The sequence below is a fragment of the Quercus robur genome, chromosome 3 (genome assembly GCF_932294415.1).
Source record: "Quercus robur chromosome 3, dhQueRobu3.1, whole genome shotgun sequence".
In the NCBI taxonomy this organism is placed as follows: Eukaryota; Viridiplantae; Streptophyta; class Magnoliopsida; order Fagales; family Fagaceae; genus Quercus; species Quercus robur.
The window spans coordinates 64,911,511-64,935,724 of NC_065536.1; the positions used below are offsets into that span (position 1 = coordinate 64,911,511).

At 33.2% G+C, this 24,214-nt stretch overlaps 3 protein-coding genes across 8 annotated transcripts; 2 read left to right on the forward strand and 1 right to left on the reverse strand.

Moving 5' to 3' along the window:
* The first annotated feature begins 5,787 nt into the window (after window positions 1-5,787).
* Window positions 5,788-7,839, forward strand: LOC126718916 (probable xyloglucan 6-xylosyltransferase 3). Of its 6 annotated transcripts, none has more exons than XM_050421315.1 (2): window positions 5,788-5,868; window positions 6,223-7,839. In XM_050421315.1, exon 2 carries the CDS (start codon window positions 6,451-6,453, stop codon window positions 7,642-7,644), a length of 1,194 nt encoding a protein of 397 aa, XP_050277272.1. In that variant the 5' UTR covers window positions 5,788-5,868; window positions 6,223-6,450; the 3' UTR covers window positions 7,645-7,839. The 6 variants fall into 6 exon arrangements, with proteins under 6 accessions (XP_050277272.1, XP_050277271.1, XP_050277275.1 ...); XM_050421314.1 differs by lacking the exon at window positions 5,788-5,868 and adding an exon at window positions 5,882-6,026 and having other exon boundaries at window positions 6,198-7,839; XM_050421318.1 differs by lacking the exon at window positions 5,788-5,868 and adding an exon at window positions 5,883-6,026 and having other exon boundaries at window positions 6,448-7,839.
* Window positions 7,840-10,177: 2,338 nt separating this feature from the next.
* LOC126718918 (probable xyloglucan 6-xylosyltransferase 3) lies at window positions 10,178-12,102 on the forward strand. The gene has a single exon (XM_050421319.1). The coding sequence runs from the start codon at window positions 10,504-10,506 to the stop codon at window positions 11,866-11,868; it is 1,365 nt and encodes a 454-aa protein (XP_050277276.1). The 5' UTR covers window positions 10,178-10,503; the 3' UTR covers window positions 11,869-12,102.
* Window positions 12,103-13,795: 1,693 nt separating this feature from the next.
* On the reverse strand, window positions 13,796-15,593 carry LOC126718919 (uncharacterized). The gene is made up of 2 exons (XM_050421321.1): window positions 14,910-15,593; window positions 13,796-14,089 (listed from the first exon to the last, which is right to left on the reverse strand). Exons 1-2 carry the CDS (start codon window positions 15,459-15,461, stop codon window positions 14,003-14,005), a joined length of 639 nt encoding a protein of 212 aa, XP_050277278.1. The 5' UTR covers window positions 15,462-15,593; the 3' UTR covers window positions 13,796-14,002.
* Window positions 15,594-24,214: the final 8,621 nt, after the last annotated feature.

Genomic DNA, 24,214 nt, shown 5'->3' on the forward strand with positions numbered 1-24,214 from the left:
AATAAGGTCTAAATCATAATTTTTACTATTCAATCTTCTAATGCTTCATTGAAAACAAATCTAGAAGTTCTAATGATCAAAACCATAAATAGTGTGCTTAAATTAGACCATTAGAGTAAAAGTTATAGCCAAATCAAATTTTAATGACAGATATGCATCCTTGCAATTAGAGCAGATCATGTCTCATTTCGATTGGTTCTTAAAAGCATTGGAGTTTTAACTTTTAATTAACTATGTCACTATGTGTAATAGTTGTTTTGGGTCATGGTAAAAATAATAGTGGAGATGCATGCATGTAATTAATTCTAATAGCCTAATTTGCTAAGGAGTTTGGTGGTTTTAAATAATTGAATTTTTTTTTTTAATCAATCAAGTGTTTGAAGTTACGATTCCCTAATGCATTAGACTCTTGAAAGAACAAAAAAATAGGTTCCCAAATCCCAAGTCATATGGAACTCAAAAAAATAACCAAAAAGAGTTTTAAAAAAAAGTCGTCAAGATTTGAAACAAAGCACAAAGTTTTGAGTGCACCCTCATTTAAGTGTCGATTCAACACTTGACTTTAGACTTTTCTAACCGTTTGTTAAAAGATTTCTAGTAACATTGTTTAAGTTTTATAGAAATACATGTGGTTGAAAAAGTGTATGGAAATATGATCTTTGGTCTTTTCTCAAAAAGCACACTCTTGTGAATTTTGTCTTATTTTGTGAGATGCAAGGCTTGGAGAGTCTCAAACTCACTCTAACTCCTCAACCCAAAACTTCTTCCCTTTTTATAAATATAGGAGGCCTCCCCCTTTGCAAAGCACATAGAAATCTTTGAGAGAGATTTTTGGGAAATAGACATCATGTGATTGCTAATCCTTTCTGTCAATCACGACACTCTAGTACTCTACTCCTTCAAAAGACTTCATTTTATGACTTCCCTAGCATAAACTTGACTTCCTTAGTCCTCAATCCATTTCTAATCTTAAATCATCAAGAATATTTAGCTATCCTACCAAACTAAAATTTTCAAAGAGAACCTGAAAAACACTTCGAAGGATGGAGATGTTGTCTAAGCTCCACTAGTCCAAGTCTTGATCCAAGGAGGTGATGCCTAATCGATCCAAATGTTGATCAAAACCAAGGAATCAAACCATCTGAAGGTGTTTTCCAAATTCCAAGTTTGAAGGAAGAGCGTGCTGCACCTAGGGTGGAGCCACCTAACTATTACAATCCTTTGTAATAATATATTGGTTTGAGGTAAAAAATAATCTGGGCTTCTGAAATTGAATGATTGGCCCCCCAAAAAATTTTAAGCCCAAGTCCATGTATGGTTTGTATTTTCTTTCCTTTGAAATCTGGAATGTATAGTCAGTCCACCCCACTGTTGGTTTCTCAAATTAATAGATCTCCACCCAAATAAAACATAGTCTTTTACCAAAATCTATAATAAATGTCTAGCTGGCTTGTGTCCTTTCTTTTTATATTTTATAAATATACAAGAGTGCATTGTGTTCTTTGTGTATTCAATTGTTAAAGTGCAATGTACACGGTGCATTGTTCAAACTTATGAGGTTTTTTCCCCCACAAATTTGATCTTTTTCTCATCATACTATTTTTTTCTCTAGCTGATTTTATCTTTTACTATTTGGATCTAGTTGCTTGAAAAGTTGTGCTAACATTAATTTGTTTTTAGAAGAGAGTTTAGGTTGCCAAAGACATATGATTTTTTTTTTTTTTTTTTAAGAGTTGAAAAAGAAATTGCTAAGAATTTCCCTATAGAATTCATAATGAATGAATTTTATTTAATGAAGGATCAACGTTGAGCATAACTTTTATAGGAGATGCCAAGTTTTTATTTATTTATTTTTATTTTGGTACATGTTTATAGCAAATTAGAAAAAATTTGTACACTCATTTGAGTTTAGATATATTATTATATTTTAAATTTGATCATTTTGTATACAATACATTTATGAGTTATGACGAACATACAAATATGTAACTTGGCCCCCGCAAGTAAAAAATCCTGACTACGCCCTTGGTTGCACCTAGATTCAAGCAATTAAGAACATACAATTCCACTTTTGCATGCTTGCATGCAGGCATAATCCTTTCACCAAATAGATTAATGACTATAGATATGTGATACATGTCATGATGTTTACTTTTGATGATATGGGATGAACCACTATGAACATAATGCCCATCTAATATTATCGTTTATAACTTGATCAAAACTTTTTTAAAATCCTAATCTTTGATCTATTTTATTGAATATAATATGCAAATTTTTATGTTTTGTCACATTTTTGGATAATACTTGCATGGCATGACCATGACAACCATATTTTAGAACAATGATTCACCAAACGGGGTGAGTACCAAACATCTTTACACTCCATAATTTAACATTTGATTTTAGATCAATGGTTCACAAATCACAAACTAAGTCATATGCCACAATTTTCATTTTTTAGAATGTAACTAGAAATTAATGCCATGCATTTTATTAGTTTTTTTTTTTGGAGAAAGTGAGTGGACTTTCTTAGATTGTAGTTAGGATCAAATCCATGTAATTTTTCATTTAATTTATATAAAATGTAATTACATAATTCTTCAATCAATAAAATGAAGCATTGAATTTCTTATTTTTCTATAAATTAAAATGAGTAGTGAGTTCAAATGTACAACCCTTGATCTATAGGTTGAAATGTTCATAGACAACGCAATATTTTGAGAGACAATCAATTACGGTTTCACTCATTCATATGGGCTTGATCTAATAAAATAAATAATGAGCCAAGGTTGTGGTCTCTTGCAATTGCCAAACAATTTCCATCATTTTCTTTTATCAGGAAAACACTACAAAACCAAGTTTGAGAGCTGTTTTTGAATTGGTGAGCCAAACAAGAGAATGAGGACTCTCGTTTTGGATTCTCATTTCCATTAAGCAGTAAATAATAACGTTGTCCCACCACAACCATTTTTTCTCCGATTTTCTTCTCATTTTTTGTCTCCTTACTTTATATATATATATATAAATATATATATATATATATATATACACACACTAGCCTCATCACATGCGCTTCACACGTGCAATAAGGCTCTTCTTTTTTTGGTTTAGTATCATATATTTTTCACTTATCTCAATTTGAGGTTTACACTTTTTCTCACAAAAATTGCACATTTAAAACTACTAATATGGTCAGAAATGTCATAAGGCTAGATAAAATATTTATAAAAAAAAGAAAAAAAAAGAAGAAGAAGAAGAAGAAGAAGAACTAGTACTGCAAATTTAAAAGAAAATAGATATTAAGGAGACTCAAAAAAAAAAAAAAAAAAAAAGAAAAAAAAAGAAGAGGCTGTTCGGTGGGAGGACATTACCAATTACCAAAGTCAAGTAGATGAGTGAATTCAAAATGACTCTAGATCTAGACTCTAGAGTGGCGGCGATAGAAAAGAAGAATGGCCAAGATCTACTTTCTTTACCCACTGGCCAAATCTCTTTTTGACAGCCTCTTCTTCTCTCCACGTAAAAACAGAATAGTTACAGGATAAAAAAGAGATAAGAAGAAAGTGTAGTTTTTTTATTTTATTTTATTTTAATAAATTTATTAGAGAAGAAAGTGCAGTTATTTTGCGATATAGTTGCATAATAACTGATCAATAGTGGCTAGTGGAGAAAGTGTGAATTGCGAAACTGAAAAGTAACTAATGAAAATTGTATTATACAATGAATTTGGTTTACAATTTGTTGTAAAATGAAAAAAAAAAAAAAAATGAGTTTAGTAATAATTGGATAAGTGGAAAACATGGTTGGCAAATTAAAAGCAATTTTTTAGGAGTGAAACATGGTAAATCTAATCGGTTAAAAAAAGGGAAAAAAATGATTTTGTTAATTAAAAAAGTTGAAAATCGTTCAATCAAAAAAAAAAAAAGTGGAAAGTTATCAAAAAAAAAAAAAAAAATTGGAAAACTAATGTGAGAGAGAAATGTGGAGATGGGAGAAAAAAAGAGTTTTTCTTTTTTTAATTTAGCTAAAAATTAGGAGTTTTAAATTACTAATTTTACATGTCTAACCCTATAATTTAAGCCTTAGAAACAGATGAGTGTAAGGATATTTTGGACATCTAAATTGAGGAATTCAAACAGAGAAAACCTCTTAAATAATAGTGTGTGTATGTATATATATATATATATATATATTTGTGAGCACCTACTCCTTGTTATCTACCTCTTTTTTTTGCTCTCTCCTCCCTCCCTAACTTGCTTTGATGGTGACTTGGTTTTGGGTTGATATAATTTTAAGGAGAAGGTATTTGGTATCAAATGATACTATGTCAGCGATATCCAAATTTAATAAGTATGAGACATATATATATCAGTAAAATAACTACATTACTAACAAATGAAAGATGTGAGTTAGTGGGTAGTTATTTTTGCATACATATATCTCATTTATTAGATTTTGATACAAATGACATGGGAGTTTGAGTTGTAGTTAGTGAACGTGATTTTGGCTCATAGTTAGTGATCGTGATTTTGGCTCACAGTGACAGTAATGGGATTGCAATGGTCTTGAACAGTGGTGAATTTAGTTTGCAATGTCCCAACTTTATCCAAGTTCAAATTTTGCTCCTCTTTTGAGCAAAAACTGTGCTCCTCTTTGTTATGATTTAACATCGTTTCTATAACTTCTTTTATCCATCTTCTTGTCTTGCATGCAAATAAAGAGAAGAGTATTCCAAAAATACAGTAACTGGATAATTTTTTAGTTTTTTATTTTGGGTAGAGGGGAAATTCAATAAATCTAGAGAACCAAACGAGTTTCAAGACAAAACTTGTTACAAAACACACCATTCAAATCTAAAGATAAAAATATAATAAGTCCACAAATGGATTATCATACAACACAAAATCAAGATTGGATCCTAATCTCGTCAAACTATCAGCACATTTGTTAGCTTCTCGATAGAATAGTAGATTTTATTAAATTTATGATGTGATACTAATACACTCTTTATGCGTGAGAGAGGAGGACTGGAGGAGTAGTCGTTTTACTCAAGAAAATATCTAATATTTTTCCATAGTGAAACTTAAAATATTCACTTCCATTAATTTACTGGTGAAATGGTAACGAGCTTTGAACCACCAACTCCTAAGTTTTGTTTTGTTTTTATTTTTAAATTCCTCCAATCACCATAGATCAAGATTGCATTAATTTTATCGCATCATGGAGTAAACGATCCTCGAAATAAACAAAGCCAATTACAATTGCACATTGGAAGGATATATTTTAAATAAATCCCAACACCTTTAAATTAAAGTCTGAAAATAAAAACTATTTCCAAGATGCAACGAACCCCGTTGACCTGTTCAATCCAACTCATTCGATCCCTTAGCAAAGCAACATCAAGGATGTTTAGGTAGAGACAAATCAAATAATGGAGATAGCTAGAATTTTATCATCTCAATATTCCTCGTGGGTTCTAAGACCATCCTCCAAATATCAAATAATCAAATTAATTATTGCTACATAATTAAATCCATTCTTCCAATCTCATGCATTTTCTTCAAAAAAATTTAAATGTATAGTGAATTTTCTTAGTTTTACTTGAAAATGATACGGATGATGATTTGAAATCAAGTACATTTTTTACATATAATATTTATTTTGAGGAAAATTCTTAGTTTACATTGTTATTACAACGTAAGATTTATATTGCAGATTAAACTAATGTTTACAATATTGTGTATGTATTTACATTTGCAAAAAGTATAAGATTTACGTTAATAATACAATGCAAACCAATGGGACTTGTGTAAAGCTGCGTGTAAAAGCCTGTGGAACAGGTATTTATCTTTCTTGGTTTTGGGGGTAAAGTCAAATGATGCTAATAACTTTGAAGCACCCCAACACGTCTTTCTCCACCAGATACAAACTACCAATATCTAAGCTTCTTCTTTTTTCTTCTTCTTCTTCAATGTAAACCAATGGGACTTGTGTAAAGCTGTGTGTAAAAGCCTGTGGAACAGGTAATTATCTTTCTTAGTTTTGGGGGTAAGTCAAATGATGCTAATAACTTTGAAACATCACCAACACGTCTCTCCACCAGATGCAAACTACCAATCTCTAAGCTGCTTCTTCTTCTTCAATGTAAACCAATGGGACTTGTGTAAAGCTGTGTGTAAAAGCCTGTGGAACAGGTATTTATCTTTCTTGGTTTTGGAGGTAAGTCAAATGATGCTAATAACTTTGAAACACCACAACACTTCTCTCCACCAGAAACAAACTACCAATCTCTAAGCTTCTTCTTCTTCTTCTTCTTGTTTTTTTTTTTTTTTTTTTTTGCATGAATAATCTTTAAGCGTTTTCTGCTTTGTTTTTTCAACTCCATCATCAACCACTCTTAACAAACACACTACTTTAAACCATTGTTGGCACTCACTTAGGCAGAGAATGGCCCAAGAAGCTGGCTCCAGCAGCAGCAATGGATGTTTTACTTGTATAGCTCGTGTCTTTCAGATCAAGAAGACCTTCTACGCTCTCCTCAACATCACCATCCTCTGTGGCTGCTTAACAATCCTACTCCTTCGTGGAACCATTGGCATTAGGAACCCCAGCTTCACTTACACTCTAGGACCCAAAATCTCCAACTGGGACCAAGAGAGAAGCAATTGGCTCAATAAAAACCCTGAGTTTCCCAACTATGTGAATGGCATAGCTCGGGTTTTGTTGGTAACTGGGTCACCTCCAGGACCTTGTGATGCTCCAATAGGTGATCACTATCTTTTGAAGTTCATAAAGAATAAGATTGACTATTGTAGAATCCATGGCATTGATATTATGTATAATATGGCTATTTTGGACGAGGAGCTTGCTGGGTACTGGGCTAAATTGCCGTTGATTCGAAGGTTGATGCTGTCACATCCTGAGGTTGAGTGGATATGGTGGCTGGACAGTGATGCTATGTTTACTGATATGATATTTGAGATTCCACTTTCCAAGTACAACAATTCTAACTTGGTTGTTCATGGTTATCTTGAGTTGTTTAACCAAAAGTCATGGATTGCATTAAACACTGGGAGTTTTCTGTTGAGGAATTGTCAATGGTCTTTGGATTTGCTTGATGCTTGGGCTCAAATGGGGCCAAAGGGGCCTATTCGTGATGAGGCAGGGAAGGTTCTGACTGCTAAGTTGAAAGGAAGGCCAGCATTTGAGGCTGATGATCAATCTGCATTGATATATTTGCTAAGTTCAAAGAAGGGCCAGTGGATGGACAAGGTGTTTTTGGAGAACTCATACTACTTGCATGGTTACTGGGTGGGATTGGTGGATAGGTATGAGAAAATGATGGAGAAGTTTCATCCTGGATATGGTGATGAGAGGTGGCCATTTGTGACACACTTTGTGGGTTGCAAGCCTTGTGGAAGCTATGCTGATTATGCCATTGAGAAGTGCTTCCGAAGCATGGAGAGGGCATTCAATTTTGCAGATAATCAAGTGCTCAAGTTATATGGGTTTGAGCATAGAGGGTTGTTGAGTCCTGGTCTCAAGAGGATCAGGAATGAGACAACAAGGCCTTTGGAGTTTGTAGACCAGATTGACATAAGGCGTTTTGTGCTTGGACGCAGTAGTGGATTGAAATCATGAGTAACCTATTCTTCTTGTGCTTGATATACCGAGGGTGAATACATGTGACTGAACTTGATGAATTTGTTGACCATCTATAGCAGACTCTAAAATTTTGGGACTAAGGTTATTGTTGTTCCTAACGCAGAGGGTTATGTATATTTAACTTTGGCATATCACTGTTAATTCCAATGCTACCATCACATATTAGTCTGATCTTGTGACTTTTTCTTTTTTGGTAATTTTTTGAATACATAGCTGATGGCCTTTGTCTTTATAAAAACTGCTATTGAAAATTAAATCCTGCAACTAAAGAATTGACTCTGTTGCTACACTTATGTTTAGGTAATGTGTAATTCAATAGTGTTTTATCATTGTATGGCCTTTCATTGTTATGAGTCTGGGTGTAGCCCTTCAATATGCACTCAAAATCAGATTGTTGAATACTTTTAAGAGGTTGCAACTTGCAAAACACAAAGGGAGACTCCGAATTTCCAAGAGTCAACCAATCGATCCATCCTTATAGCAATCTGCCTATACAGATCTAAATTGGTCCTGTCTTGTGTTCTGGAATTTAAAAATATATTTAAATTTAATTTAAAAAACAGCCATACACAAGGGGAAAAAAGGCTAAAAATGGCATTTCAATATTGAAGGGCAGCAAAAGGCACACAAAGTGATCTTTTCCAAGGCAATGGACCCACAAAGTGCATTTAGAATCTTTAGACTAGCTTTTTCTACTTCGCTTGTTAGTTTATTTGTTTATGTACAACTTTTTAAAACTTTACATTTTTTTAGTTATAATTATACTTCTGTCAACTTCAAGCAAAAAAACCTAATCCAATCACAAACTTATCCTTGTGTTGTGACGTTGTTAAAGAGTTAATGGTAGGATCATGCTTGGATCACATTGTTAAAACTAAAAGTGAAAGTGGAATGATTAAGAAACATCAAAGTAGAAAGAAAGCTATCACTAATCATTATAAAGGCACCTAAATTTCTTCTCATTTTTTACTTTAGTATCTTTTGAGAGGGCATTCAATGTTGCAGATAACCAACTCCTCTAAAGGCCTTTTGTGCTTAGAGGCAGTAGTGGATGAAATCATGAGTAACCAATTTTTCTTGTGCTTTGATCTGGTGACTGTTTTTTAGGTAATTTTTTGAATGCATAACTGCTCTTGAAAATTGAATCCTGCAACTACATTTATGTTTGTGTAATACAAAAGCGTTTGATCATTGCATGGCCTTTCACTTCTTGTTGGTTCGGTATGTACCTTTTCTTATGCACTCAAAATCAGATACTCGAATACTATTTCTGAGGGTCCTTGCAAAACACAAAGGGAGGCTCCTTAAATTACCAAGAGCCAAACATTCTATTACCTGTCTCAGCAATTTGAACTAAAAATAGCATGTCAGTAATACTATTGGACAGAACAAGGAACACAATGTGGTCTTTTCTTTACCATAAACCATGATGCCTTGCCTTAAACAAGAGCCGAGGCAGTGTATCTTAGCTGCCCTGATTCCTTGAACCATGAGATCTTTACCATAATAAACTATGCAGCAGACCTTTGCTATGCACATGGTTTCAGGAATTGTCCTGAGGATCTTGCTAATATTATAATGACAATGATGTAGTGTAGCCAAATCGCATCTGTGGTTGCCTTGTGTTCACATTTCACAACCATTCTGCTACCTAAAAAAAATAAGGTTATTTCACCGAAGAAAAAGATGGTTATTATTATTATTATGTTATTGTTACATTATTAAAGAGTTACTGGTGGGATCATACGTGGATTCACATTGTCAAAAACTAAAGTGAATGTGGCAATGATTAAGCAATATCAAAGTAGAAAAAAGTTGATACTGATCATCATTAGTTGAGTTTAATATGCCGGAGAATTTATAAAGGCACCAAATTTGTTCTCATTAAATCTTTTTTTTTTTTTTTTTCATAAGGATAGAAAAAATGTCTAATTTCATTAACTAACCTATTATGCATAAGGTTTTTATAAAGGCAAGAAAAAGATCGGTCTTAACTCTTATATTGAATTATTTATATTTCATTTAGTTCACTTTTTTTAAGGGAAGAGAGATAAAAATCAATTTTTTAAGTAATTCCCCCCTTTTCATTTATTAATCAAGCAATAAATAATACGCACTACCAAGACAAATTAAAGACTTTCATTTTCTTTCATTTCTTTTTCATTAGCTTATCTAATTAAAAAAATAAACAGAGAGTCAAATAACAGCTGTACTATAATAAATCAAACCCATCATCTGTACCATTTCAATCTCTCCACCAACACATCCATATATTATTATCATGAGTGACTGTGAGTGGTTGATGAAACTTGATGGGTCATATAATTAGTAACGGACAGAAAGTGTTAACTATTCATAATCGCACAAGTCAGCAAATTTTGAAATTAGGTATGTTAGTTGTGTTGTAGGTTTCAATTAGCTCTCAACTATAACAATTTCTTGTCATCCAATAAAAAGTCTAATGATAAATAAGAATCATGCATGAACTCGAGATTGAAACTCTATCTAAAAATCATGGTATATTGTTTGTGTAAGGCTGATTTTCCTTGCAATACCAAAATCTAATTACCTACATTTTCCATGAAAGGCAAAACCAAAAACATTACCAAAATATTTTTTTTCTTCCAAACAATGGTTTTCTCAATGCAGCCATTTTCCAACACCATGACCTAGTCAAGTCCTCCTCCACAATCAGAACATCCCCGCACGTTTTCAAATATTTCAAAATCATTGAAAAAACCATTTTCCTTTACAACTCACCCATCATCACATTGCACATTATTTATAAAACTCAAAAATCATCATTCACAAATTATACACTTAAAAACCCACAAAATGGGCCAAGACCCATTCACCGCCTTAAAACGCTCCTCCACGGTGGCGGCGGCGACTCCGTTACCCACCACCGCTACCAGAGGCCGTTCGGCGGCGGCGGCGGCGGCGCCACGTGGCAGGCAGATAAAGAAAACGTTCAACAACTTGAAGCTCACCCTTCTGTGCGGCTTCATCACCATTCTCGTCCTACGTGGCACGATCGGAATCGGAAGCCTCACCGGAAGCTCCGACGGCGACCTCGACGCCCAGAAGATCGCCGAGGAGACGAAGCGGATCCTCGACGAGATCCGGTCCGACGACGAGCCGTTCGACCCGAACGACCCGCCCGAACCGGAGATCAACCCGAACGTCACGTACACTCTCGGACCCAGAATTGCGAACTGGGATTTGGAGAGGAAAGAGTGGCTTTCGAAGAACCCCGAGTTCCCAAACCATTTGAATGGGAAAGCTAGGGTTTTGTTGGTAACTGGGTCTCCGCCAAAACCTTGTGATAACCCAATTGGGGATCATTATCTTTTGAAGGCTATAAAGAACAAGATTGATTATTGTAGGCTTCATGGGATTGAAATTGTGTACAATTTGGCTCATTTGGATAAGGAGCTAGCTGGGTATTGGGCAAAATTGCCATTGATTAGGAGGTTGATGTTGTCTCACCCTGAAGTTGAGTGGATTTGGTGGATGGATAGTGATGCATTGTTCACAGATATGGTGTTTGAGCTTCCATTGAAGAAGTATGTGAATCATAATTTGGTGATTCATGGGTACCCGGATTTGTTATTTGATCAGAAGTCTTGGATTGCTTTGAATACTGGGAGTTTTTTGTTTAGGAATTGTCAGTGGTCTCTGGATTTGCTTGATGCTTGGGCTCCAATGGGGCCTAAGGGGGCTGTTAGAGACGAGGCAGGGAAGATTTTGACGGCGAATTTGAAGGGTAGGCCGGCTTTTGAGGCGGACGATCAGTCTGCATTGATATACTTGTTGATTTCGAGGAAGGATGAGTGGATGGATAAGGTGTTTGTTGAGAATTCTTACTATTTGCACGGGTATTGGGCCGGGTTGGTGGATAGGTATGAGGAGATGATGGAGAAGTATCATCCGGGTTTGGGGGATGAGAGGTGGCCGTTTGTGACACATTTTGTGGGTTGCAAGCCTTGTGGGAGTTACGGGGATTATGCGGTGGAGAGGTGCTTGAGTAGTATGGAGAGGGCATACAATTTTGCAGATAATCAAGTGCTCAAGTTGTATGGTTTTAGGCATAGAGGTTTGTTGAGTCCTAAGATCAAGAGGATTAGGAATGAGACTACTACTCCTTTAGAGATTGTAGACCAGTTTGATATTCGGCGTTCAACGAATGGACACAGTTGATCATAACTGTGAGTGACTGATTTTTCTTGTCATTGATACGTTCATGGTGTTCTGATATAATTTTGTCAGATTACTTCAGTTTTCAACACCATTTGATATCTGAATTAGTGGCTTTCTTCTTTCGTTTTGTTGTTGTAAAACTGTTATTGAAAGTGGAATCCACACAGACACAGTTTTTGTTTATGTTGCTTTGTTTTTCAGTTAGCACAATTGAAAGTGAGTGTTGTTGATAAAGACGTGTGCCATATTCCTTTACTCACTGTTTATAGAAGTTGAGCATTAACAGTGTTTAATAGTTGCATTGAACAGAACAGGAAAGCATATTGCTTTGTTTATGGTTTAGAAATTTATGTTTGTACTTTGTTGAAATGAACAACCATGATAGTTTACAACGTCTGCATCAGTTTTTAAACACAACTAGTATTTCAGCTTTTCTCATTCTGTAATGTCTGCATACTGGCCCTTGGTTGTGCATCTGTACCTGCTTTGGTGTGAGGTTAATAGAAAGTTAGATTTTTGTTGCAGTTGTGATTTTTTATGTAACTGTTAAAATTGGCTGCTAATTTTAGATGGAGAACATGGTTGCTAAATCTTCTTTTCCTGCTTAGTTTCTGGACTGTGAAAGTTCAGTATCTGGAATTCTGTATAAATAAATATGGTGTATATCTGGTTCCTCTTGGATTAGTAGTGTTCCAAGAAATTTTATTTCTGGACTTGTATTGTAGCAAAAGCAAGAAATTCTCTGCTACAAAATTTTATCATGTCAATATAGTCATATCTCTAAGACCTTAAATTTTTTCATATTGTCCAACCATTCTCCTATCACCCTTTTAAAGCATTTAATGTGTATAATCTTCTCCTAGCTGATTGCGACCTTTATCATTTCATAACTGTGCTTCATAGTTGCATTTACCAGAATAAATGAGTAATTTCTGATCTTATCTAGTCAATGAGACCTCAACATTCTTACATTGGTTTTATTATCCGCTACCCTGTTTCTTTGTTGCCAAACATCCTGTTTAGTAAAGCAGAGTTAATGTTGTTGTTTTCTTGATAGGAATTTGATTCTTGTTCACAGGTTTAATGTAATATATGAGACTGAGTTCACTTTTTGACTGGTCACCCATTTGTTAGAGCAGAATTGGATAGGTTTGAGTTTCCCCGTTTTATTGATTTAGCATCACTTTGCAGTCTACATTGGGAACTTTACTAATTTATATCATAATTTAAAATTCAATTCTTAATCAATTGATATCAAGTTACATGAGCAATCATCAAAATCTATTTGTCTTTTTTTTTCCCATGAGTTTTGGCTCAAATGGCACCTCCTCCATTGTAAGAGACAAAGAGTAGGGTGTGTGTGTATGTGGATGCCCATTTGAGTCATCATGTAATGCGTTGGAAGAAGTAATATCCAAATTGGTTTGGAGGAAAATTCTGTTTAACAAGGAAAACTCGTTTTATCATTTTACAAATGGGTCAGGTTAGAGTATCATATTGTTGTTTCCTGTGACTAATAATACAGTTGTGCCATCATCACTTTTTTTATTTTTTTGGATCTTTCAAAATCTTATTATTCCTAACTAATCTATTGACAACCCATAACCAACTCCAAAAATTTGGGATTTAGGCTTATTGTTGTTGTTGTTGTTGTTTGGAACCTTATTATTACTGCATATTTACATTTACCTGTCCTTCCGACGCAAATAAATCAGAACAGGAAAGTATGCCTGTTTTGAAATAAATTGTTTTCGTTCTAACGAGCATGGTCAGATGAGCTCTATCATGGTCTGCTTGTTTTGAAATAAAATTGGCGTAAAAGTGGACATATTGAGGGAGCAGAGAGTGAAAAAGATAATGTAGAAGGAATTTATGGTATTGCTGGCTTATGCCATAAGCATCATTAGAACAGAATTAGCCAGACACATGAATAAAACATTCTCATTTATATATAATCATGAATAATTTGGTGCAGTCACCAATCTGTTATAAGCATCTATTCAATTATATGTATGTCTCTCTTCCCATTTTCTAATGCACAAGAAGATGCCGAGTTCATCACATAACACTATCATGGAGAAGGTAAGAGCCAGATCCTCAATTAACATCTGCTTTGCTGAAGCTGAACGATCAATCAACCAATTCGGAACACAGGAACCCTGTGGCGTTCTGAGAATGCTTCATTCATCTGCGCAATGTGGAGCAGGAGCTGGCTGATCTTCTGCAGCGCATATTAAATTGAATTATAGTTAGAACAAGCATACTGAATCGCACGGACAATGTAATGCGTGTAACATAATAATTAATTAATGATATCAACAATTACATAGATACATCTGCTTAGATATGCAGGAATTTACTGTGTTGCTGGATTCCGAGCCCATGTATCTCTACTCTATCACAGAAAACATTTTTCGTAATAGCTGACATGACCCGATTTGATTGGTAGATCGAGAAAAAAAAGTAATTTTACTTCAATCAGCACTTGACAAGTTAAGGAATAAAGTTTTGTTTCTATGTTATTGACATATAAACAGCCTCGCGCCCTTGCAAAATACAGAGCAAGTACTATTACATGCTAGAGCATACCTGTTTTACAGGTGCAAGTTGCAGGGTAGTTCAGTTTTAAAAATGGACAAGACATTGTTCACATTATAATATTGCTAGAATCCAATAAACCTCCTTCCATGTTCATGAGGCATAAGCCGTAGAACTGAGATCACAAGGCACAACCCCTAGAATTTTCAATTTAAGTTTCAACAGTTGGCAAGCTTTAGTTGCAGTACTCAATTACTTAAAACATCATGGTTAGCGCAGGCAGTTCTTAAGGTCTGATATAAGTAGAATTCTCACTTAATTGATTCATTAATTCATACATGAGCCCAAAAACTCGAAACAATTCTGATACAAGAAATCTAGAATCATACCCCAGATAAACTCAGGAATCCAAATCTACAACTCATATAAATTCACTAGATTTTACTACATAAAAAAAAAAAAAAAAAAAAAGGTCTTAAATTATGAAGCTTTTCAGAAAGAACCTCATCTTTCTCTCTGATGAGACGATCCTTGCTCTCTTTGTACAGAACTTGACGCCACCTTTGCACCCTGACAAACAAGAATGACAGCAACACCGCGGCTGCCACTCCAGTCACCGATGCAATCGACCAAAACCCCCTGGCGCATGCTGCACAATTCCAAACTCTACAAGCCACCTTGGAGAACCCAGCTCTCAGAATCTCCAAACGCAATCTCAAACCCCTCCTTATCTCATTCGCCACTTGGGGCTGTGACAACCTTCCACTTTCCTCATCACCTCCAGAATTCGATGACACTGATGATGAAGAACTTGATTCAGGATCTGGGTCTTGAGTGGCTTCAAGTTCAAGGTCCAATACTGGAGGTACTTCTTGTTGTAGGCCTTCATGGTTATCGTTGAGGTAGTTATTGTCTCTAGTAACTACCATATCTTGTTCCACACTTGTGGGAGGGAGTTTGGGAAATGGGGATTGGATTTGCTCCCATTCGTCCAAGGATTCAGGAACCTCAGAAGTACCATCCATTCCTTGGAATTGATTCGCAGTACGAGGCATGAATTTTTGAGTTACCAAACTAAACAACTAAAGAAAGAGTACTATATGTTCCATCAGACAAAACTGATAGCACTTGTTTTGAAGTGTGTGTCTGTGTGTGAGGATATTATGGTATAAAAATATCTAAGAGGTTTGAAAAATGACATGAAGTGGACTGAAAATGCTTGCTTGTATTTGCTCATGGTGGTGCATCTCTTGGGTTTGGATATGGTGGGCCAGTGCTTTTTTAACATCCAGCTCGACCTGTCTATTTTTAGGGCTGGAATATTAGCAACTATCGTGGACTGAACTTTGGGCATTGAGAATGAAGAATATTGGTCGTAGTGGAGTATTTGCAAGATAAAACTAAGCCCATGGGCTATGTGGAGTTGCATTTCCACAAAACCAGTGGTCCACAAAATGATCTCATCTTCCTGTAGTATGCAACTAGGTGTTAGGGAGATAATATTAAGGGTAGCAAAATTTGACATGGCCCACAAACCCAATATGACTAACTCGTTTATAAATAGGTCATGGGTTGAGCCTAAACGGGTTTAGATCATATTCGGGTTAATACGACTGACCTGTTTAATAAATAGGTCGTGTTCGTATTTAACATTTGAATTCTTCTGACATATTTGACTTGTTTAACTTATAAATGTGTTAGCTTTTGTTATTATTATTGCTTAATTTTTTGTTGTAATTATTTGTTTCTTATTATATTTATGGTTGTAATTGTATTTTAATTTTAGATATATAAGAATTGATAACATGTTATTCAGGTAAGGTATGACTATTAATTAAATAGGTTATTTGTATTGACATTTATATGACTTGTTAATTAAATGGGTTAAACGTTATGTTTTTAAAAATTGGACCGAGGCAAAACTGGATTTCCCTCCAGTTCTTGGTTTTACCGGACTGGACTGGTACTCAATTCTAGGCTGAACCGATCGGGCTGGCCAGTCTAGTCCGATTTTTAAAACCATACTAAACGTGTCATGTCGGGTCGATTGGTTTAATAAATAGGTCTTGTTAGGGTTAATGATTTTTTACACGTTTAGTAAATAGGTCAAGTTTGGGTCAACCTATACATCCAAATACTCATGGTTTGATATGACACAAACCCAACTTGTGAACATTAATTGCCACCCTTAGATAAAATGATAGGGACACTCTAATGAAGATCTTTCAATATTACATATTAGAGCATTTACTAAAAAAAAAAACCCAAAAAAACCTTTTTTTTAATCTATTTTAATTCACTCTTTCACAATTCACCCTAGCAAAAAACCCAGCAACTCACCACCGTTAGAAACACCTCCCTCGACAAAAACCCATTCTAAAATCAAGTCAACCATAAACCCATGAGAGAGAACATAGCTAGGCGAGTGTTCATTAGAAAGACGAATTTTTATTCAATCAGAATTCAGTGTAAGACTAGGACGCAATAGGCCATAAACTTAAGTGGGGTTTGCATAAGAATCCTGATCGTTGAGGGCCCCCACCAACCAAAAAAAGGAATTGCGAAGTTTAAAACGTATTACTATTTACTACCCTTTCTTTGTTCTTTAATCACAAACTCACAATGTAGAAAACAATAGCCATAAACCAACATTGGGATGCCCCAAAGACAAGGACAAATTGCTTAGCCACAAAAAAAAAAAAAAAAAAAAAAAAAAAAAAAAAATCAATTAGTAAAATAACAATTCTTTTTGAACATCAAGCGATGCTCATTGAACTTTCTAAATAACACATCATATTAATCGCTTATTCACTTTTTTTTTTTAATCTTAACCAAACATGCAAAATTGGATTAAACAAAATTGATTGATAATAAAATGGTGCCTCATATCCAAATCCAAGTAACAAAGGATGGATCTCAAATTTTTAATCAAAAATTTAGTTTAAGGTTTGATGACGATGAAAGTAAAACACAATAAACCATAAAGCTGTCACTCCCAATTATCTGTTTTCTCATAGTCTCACACATAAAAAAAGTGAGGCAGGCATACTAGTGATAATTCATTATCTAATCCAAGAAACAAAGGGAAACAGAAAGAACATCAATATGTCGCTGTTGGTAGTGGTGATTGTAAAAAAGAAAAGAAAAAAAAAAGAAAAGAAGGAGAAGATAACATCATAATAACTGGTATAATTGGTAATAGGATTTTATTTTTCTGAATTGTTAGAAGTATTGGTTAAATAATTAAATTTACTATATTATAATAGTTTAAACTTTTAAGACAATCGGTAATTTAACATGAAAGCCTCGATAGAAAACATCCACATGCATGGTGGATAAAGGGTTTTATTTTTGACATTTATTCATAGCATGCGGGCCTTGGCTGGCCTATATCTATTATAGATCACATATACATTATGTACCAGTGATAGTATTAAATACAACGACAGCAATATCACGTTTTTTTAACACCTTGGTAAGGGCATCTGCTATTGGCGATGTACGTACTGGGGGATCCTTGTATGATTGATCACAAGCTGCAAGTCCGTTACCTGCATTTGTAATCAAACTTTTCGCTCCGTTATAATTCTTGTCACCAAAAGACGCGTATGCATCTCTCAAAATCTTTAGTGCATTATTATAATCATTTTGGCAAGCCTCCATTCGACTCTTATCCACTCGGTCACCGAGTTTCCTAAGAATTCCTGGGATTTCATCAACTTCAACTTGTACTGTATCAATGAGTATAGCAATAGTAACGAGGCCAAGATGATTTAAATCACCTGACGCTAAAAAAGTACGTGGGTCTGCTTTTAAAGTTGTAAAGCAAAAGTTAGGGTCGCTGGTTTTCTGGCAAAGGCTTTGAAGGTCCGCGTCGGTAAGTTTCTGTCCGACAGAAACTTGGTAGAAAAGAGAGGTGACTAGTAGAGGGATTACCAAGATTGATAAGCAGTTAATTGGAGAGGCCATTTTCCTTTTCCTTTTTCTAAGTTCTTCGTCAAGAATGACATTAGTGATTCATCTATCTAATGACTTCCTAGATATTTATAGAAGTCGTTTGGTAATGTTATTCTAGTAACGTTGTTTGTATTTTTTTAGAAATATGTGTGGATGAAAATACATGTAATATTGTTTGAATATTGAAAATTGTTGCTTAAACAAAGGTAACAAACGAGCCCATATTTAGTATCTTAAACTAACATGAGATAGAGTTGTTTTTTACCAAAATATATAGAAAACAGCTCAATTTAACACCAAATTAAATAAGTGAAGTTAAAAGATAATTTTTTTTTTACCCATTACTTTTTTATACAACCAATCACAGGAAAACATGGAAACCATAAATAAAAAAATTATAATTTTTGGGAAATGAATTATTTTACAAAAAAGTTTTTTTTTTTTTTTTTTTTGGTAGAAAACTATCTCATTAATTCCTATATTTGATAGCAATCTTAAAATAAATTGGAAAACAGTCATTTGATTTCCTTTATTTAGCATGGCATGATCTATCTCATGTTTGAATTCCCTCTTTTTAGCTTGACGTAAGGTAGAATTGTTTTCTAGGAATGGAAAACAACTTTATTTTAATACAAGCTAAATAAGGGAAGTCAAAAGATAACTTTCCTTTATCCCTTTTTTTTTTTTAATTTCTAATAAAAGCGAAAACACTATTTTGGTATCTACATTTTGGGGTCACAATCAATTTAATCCTTAAAATTTGGTAGCAATCAATTTAGTCCCTATTATTTTCAATCTGCATTCAATTTGGTCCCTACCGTTTGTATTTTTTGGAAATATGTGTGTGTGAAAATACGTGTAATCTTGTTTGAATATTGAAAATTGTTGCTTAAACAACGGTAACAAATGGGCCCATAGTATCTTAGACTGGCATGAGATAAAGTTGTTTTTGACCAAAATTTATAGAAAACGGCTCAATTTAACACCAAATTAAATAAGTGAAGTTAAAAGATAATTTTTTTTTTGACCCATTATTTTTTTATACAACCAATCACGGGAAAACGTGGAAACAAAAAAAAAAAAAAAAAAAAAAAAAATTATAATTTTTGGGAAATGAATTATTTTACAAAAAAAGCTTTTTTTTTTTTTTTGGTAGAAAACTATCTCATTAATTTCTATATTTGATAGCAATCTTAAAATAAATTGGAAAACAATCGTTTGATTTCCTTTATTTAGCATGGCATGATCTATCTCATGTTTGAATTTCCTCTTCTTAGCTTGACGTAAGGTAGAATTGTTTTCTAGAAGTGGAAAACAACTTTATTTTAATACAAGCTAAATAAGGGAAGTCAATAGATAACTTTCTTTTATCCTTTTTTTTTTTCTTTTGATTCTAATAAAAGCAAAAACACTATTTTGGTCCCTACATTTTGGGATCACAATCAATTTAGTCCTTACATTTTGGTAGCAATCAATTTGGTCCTTATTATTTTCAGTCGTAGTCAATTTGGTCCCTACCATTAACTTACTAATAAAAAATATCTACGTGACAAACGGATTGCATAATTGGCACATTAAAGCTTATGTGGTCAAAAAAATATTAATAAAAGAATTTAAATTAACATTTAAAAATGCCATATAAGCATTTGAATGATCAAAAACTTCACATAAAAAAAAAAAAAAAAAAAAGGTTTTTTAAAAATTCATCAAACACATTAAAAAATAAAAAACATAGTGTTAAAATTAACCCAGCATCTATTTTCTCAAACTTAGTGTGTGTAGCTTTGTGGGTAAATGTAAAATCTTTGAGAATTCAAATCCTACAAAAATCCCAAATCCTAGCACTGCCGACAACCACTCCACCACGAATCAACTGAGCTACAAGTAAACCCATCAAGTCACAGTTCTCAACCCAGCCAGAAATACCCAAATCAGTCAGCCTGAGATTCAAACAGCCGTGTCGCTACCATCCACGTCGTAGCCAACCTCCTCTGTCATGGTCAAGATCGTCGATTTGCCATGGACGAGTGACTCCGAGCTCCATCTCCTTTGCCCAAATCTAGGTTATTGTTTCCCTTTCACCTATTGCGATTTTCTAAATTTGCTGAGAATTCTAAGATGAATGTTTAAGGAATACAAGTTTGAATATGTATAGGTTGTACAAGTTTGAATATGTATTTAGTTGAATCATATGTGTGAAAGAGAAATTTTTGGTTTAACTTATGTTCTTGATTTTATTTTTAGAATAATTTGTATAGACATTCTGTAGTGAGATAGAAAATTTTGATGAAAGGGTTCAAGATTACAAATTTTGTTCTTCCTATTTGATTTTTTATATTTCGTGTTCTTCTTGCTTGAATATTAAAGATTAAGTTAATTTTTATTTTTTTTTTGAGAATCAAAAGATTAAGTTAATTCATTTTAATTTTAAGGTTCTTTTTTTGGCCCTTTGATGACTCTAATGATTTTTTTTTTTTTTAATTTTTGTGTTTTTAAGTTTTTTTTTTCTTTTAGCATTTTTTTTCTGACATGGAATTTTTTTATCATTCAAATGCTTATGTGGCCTTTTTAAATGTTAATTTTTAAATGTTTTATTAATATTTTATTGGCCACATAAGCTTTGATGTGCCAACTATACAATTTGTTTGTCACGTAGACATTTTCCGTCAGTAAGTTAATGGTAAAAACCAAATTGACTGTAAGTTGAAAATAACAGGGACCAAATTGATTGTGCCCCCAAAATACAAAGACTAAAATTTTGTTTTTGCCTCTAATAAATACAAGAAAAAGTGGAGAACAATCTTTACGTAAGATTAAAGAAAAAAAAAAAAAGTTAACAGCTCATGCAATGGATGAGCAAGTTTAATAAAATATGATTTTATCAAATTTCTCATCTAACTTCTATTGTAGTGTGTTATATTTGCATAATATACAACTAAACTTTATAAGTTTTAAAATAATTATTCATATTTCTTATCTCTAAATGAATAAGGAGATTATCTTGATAATCAAAATTCATCATAAAATTACAATGTTACCTTAACCAAAATTAAAATGAAATAAAATGAATAAAAGATAGACTTTTTAATCATTTATTATTCAAACAATCGGTAGGCATATTCATATTCATAGTCATGTAGATTGTGTTTTGATATAAACTTAAATTCATATTTCAAAAAAAAAAAAAAAAAAAAAACTAAGTATTAACCTAAATCAAAATTCAACCGAAGTTATAAAAGGGAGAGAGAAGACTTTGTGATGGAAAATTGAAAAAATACAATTCCAGAACACATATTAAAAAAAAAAAAAAATATATATATATATATATATATATATCAACCTTAATTAGAGTTATAAGAAAGAACAAAAAATTACCGAGAGAGAGAGAGAGAGAGAGAGAGAGAGAGAGAGAGAGAGAGAGAGAGAGAGAGAGAGAGAGAGAGAGAGAGAGAGAGAGAGAGAGAGAGAGAGAGAGAGAGAGAGAGAGAGAGTAATCATAGTTTTTATGTGAGGAAAATATGAATTGAATGGAAGAATTTATATCAAATTTATACTAAATAAAATGGGAAGAAGAATAGTCAAATTATAAGAAAGAGAAAATGATGAAGAAAGTGTAATGGTGAAGTAGAGAGTAGTGGGGGAGGAATAGGAAGAAGAAGAGATTTTTGTTTTTGTTTTTGTTTTTATTTTTTATTTTTTAGAGTAGTGAGAAGAAAAATTTAAAAGAGAAAATAAGAGGTAGAAAATAAGTGGATGATGTGCTTATATATATATATATACATATATATATATATATATATATATAGAAGGATGGAAAGAAAATGACACTCAATGTTGAAATGAGCTTAAATATAGACAATAGACAATTTGAGTTTATGATGGCGTGTAGTGCATCATGTTGGCCACAAATAATTAATTTTGCAATAAATAATCAATAAAGATGGAAAACCAAAAAAAGAAAAAGAAAAATAGTAATGTGAATGCTAATGTGGCTCAATAAGAGCATAGAAATAATAAATGCTACGCCTCAACTTTTAGATATATATATATATATACTATTCATAGACCCACACGATGCGTGAGAATATATCATTATTTTGTAATATGATATAATCCATAATTTATTTTCTAAATATTATTGAAGATAATTTGTCCTCCTAAAAAATTGAACTATTTCTAAAAGTATTTTCCAACTCTCTATCTCTACAAATATAAAATTCTAGTATTTTAGATATGATATTTGTAACCCGATAATGGAGGGATGCCAACATAACATTATATTTCCTATATTCCTTCCCATGATGAGATTGTGTCATATTTCAATTCTTCTAAATTTTCAGGTGCAACCTTTGTACTAGCTGCTAAATCCTTAATTCCTAGAAGTGATGTCTAGTTGCCGACAGAAAAGGATAAGACCACCACACACACACACACACACACACACACAAAAACAGTAAAGTGAAGTTTTACAGATTAGAATCATCATGTAGAAAAACTTATTTACAATAAGGTAAATAAATAAATTACGTTTTAAACAAACCTTACTTCAACAAAATGGTCAAATTTAATAGACCCTCACTTATATCAATTTCTTTCAAATACCAAATTGTCAAATAGTAATGTGTCATGGATTCCACCCATGTCCATTACACACATTTATCAATGTGTCCATATACAACTCACCCACTTGCCATTACATTCATTTTATCAATGTTCTGAATTCCCACAGAGAATCAAAATAATGTGTATACGAATTGTAAGTAAGTGAGTCACCTGTATTGCTATGACATAGTCAAAATTTGTGGCAAACTTACTAAACTCAGCCAATTGCTCTTGCTTTGGGAAATTATCATATTGTATCAGCTACAATGCCCCCAAAATAGCAGTTGCTTCTGCCTTCATAGTTCATTGGATTACATCAGCTCTATCATAGTGTGTTTAATAAGGAAACAAATAGTAAAATCCAAAAGAAATAGTATTGTTAAGTTTTGTCTAAAACTCATGTACACAGTGTTCTAGATATTCAAGGGGAGAAATTTCTATAAAGAAAATCAAGTTGTTGAAAAAATAGCATAATTCAAAATCTAAAACTAAAAACTCAAGTATTGTTCATGTACACAATATTATAGATAGATATTCAAGAATCAAGATTCAATTGGTTTTTCCATCCACACTACAATTAGCTTAAAGCTAGATACTAATGGAATTTAAAAAGAATTGAGTTCTTTGAATTTCCTCACTCTTAAAATACTAAACAATTTCTCATAAGCTAAACCATTCCCAAAGTTATTCGTCAACCAAATAGGCCAACTAAGGTCCAAAACACAAAAATTCACAACACAACAGTCTACTTAAGTTGATGTAATTTAAATTGTTACACCCCAAGTTCCATACAACAACAAAAATTTAAGATTCAAACTCTACTCTCATATCTCTTCCATTTTCCCACAATTTCTAGGACACCACATAGTCAAATTGAACAATAAACATCAAATTTTTAGTATAAGGAAATGAAAATCTAATATAGCTGATGTGTATTAAACCATAAAAAACAAATTATCAAGCACCACCCAAGAAAAACAACAAATTTATTCCCCTTTCCTTAAGAAGGTTCTAAGAAAAGAATGGTTACCAATTGATTGATATAATCTTCAATAGAATAAAAATCTTCCAGTGATTGTGAGGCTTGATCATTGACATCAATCCAGGATTTGACAAATGGAACAGGGTGTAAAAATGAAATTTAGTTTAGCATATAAGACGACAAGAAAAAGAGAACAATAGCAATTTCTCTTTGATGAAAATGAATAACACTCTTACTATAAAACAAAGATCAAAATGAAAATATCAC

Coding starts and splice junctions, on each gene's coding strand:
- LOC126718916 (XM_050421313.1), top strand. CDS start 6,061: ATGATGCTAATAACTTTGAAACATCACCAACACGTCTCTCCACCAGAT. Junction 6,198..6,443: donor TGTAAAAGCCTGTGGAACAG/GTATTTATCTTT, acceptor GCACTCACTTAG/GCAGAGAATGGCCCAAGAAG.
- LOC126718918 (XM_050421319.1), top strand. CDS start 10,504: ATGGGCCAAGACCCATTCACCGCCTTAAAACGCTCCTCCACGGTGGCG.
- LOC126718919 (XM_050421321.1), bottom strand. CDS start 15,461: ATGCCTCGTACTGCGAATCAATTCCAAGGAATGGATGGTACTTCTGAG. Junction 14,090..14,909: donor TCATCAGAGAGAAAGATGAG/GTTCTTTCTGAA, acceptor TATGCGCTGCAG/AAGATCAGCCAGCTCCTGCT.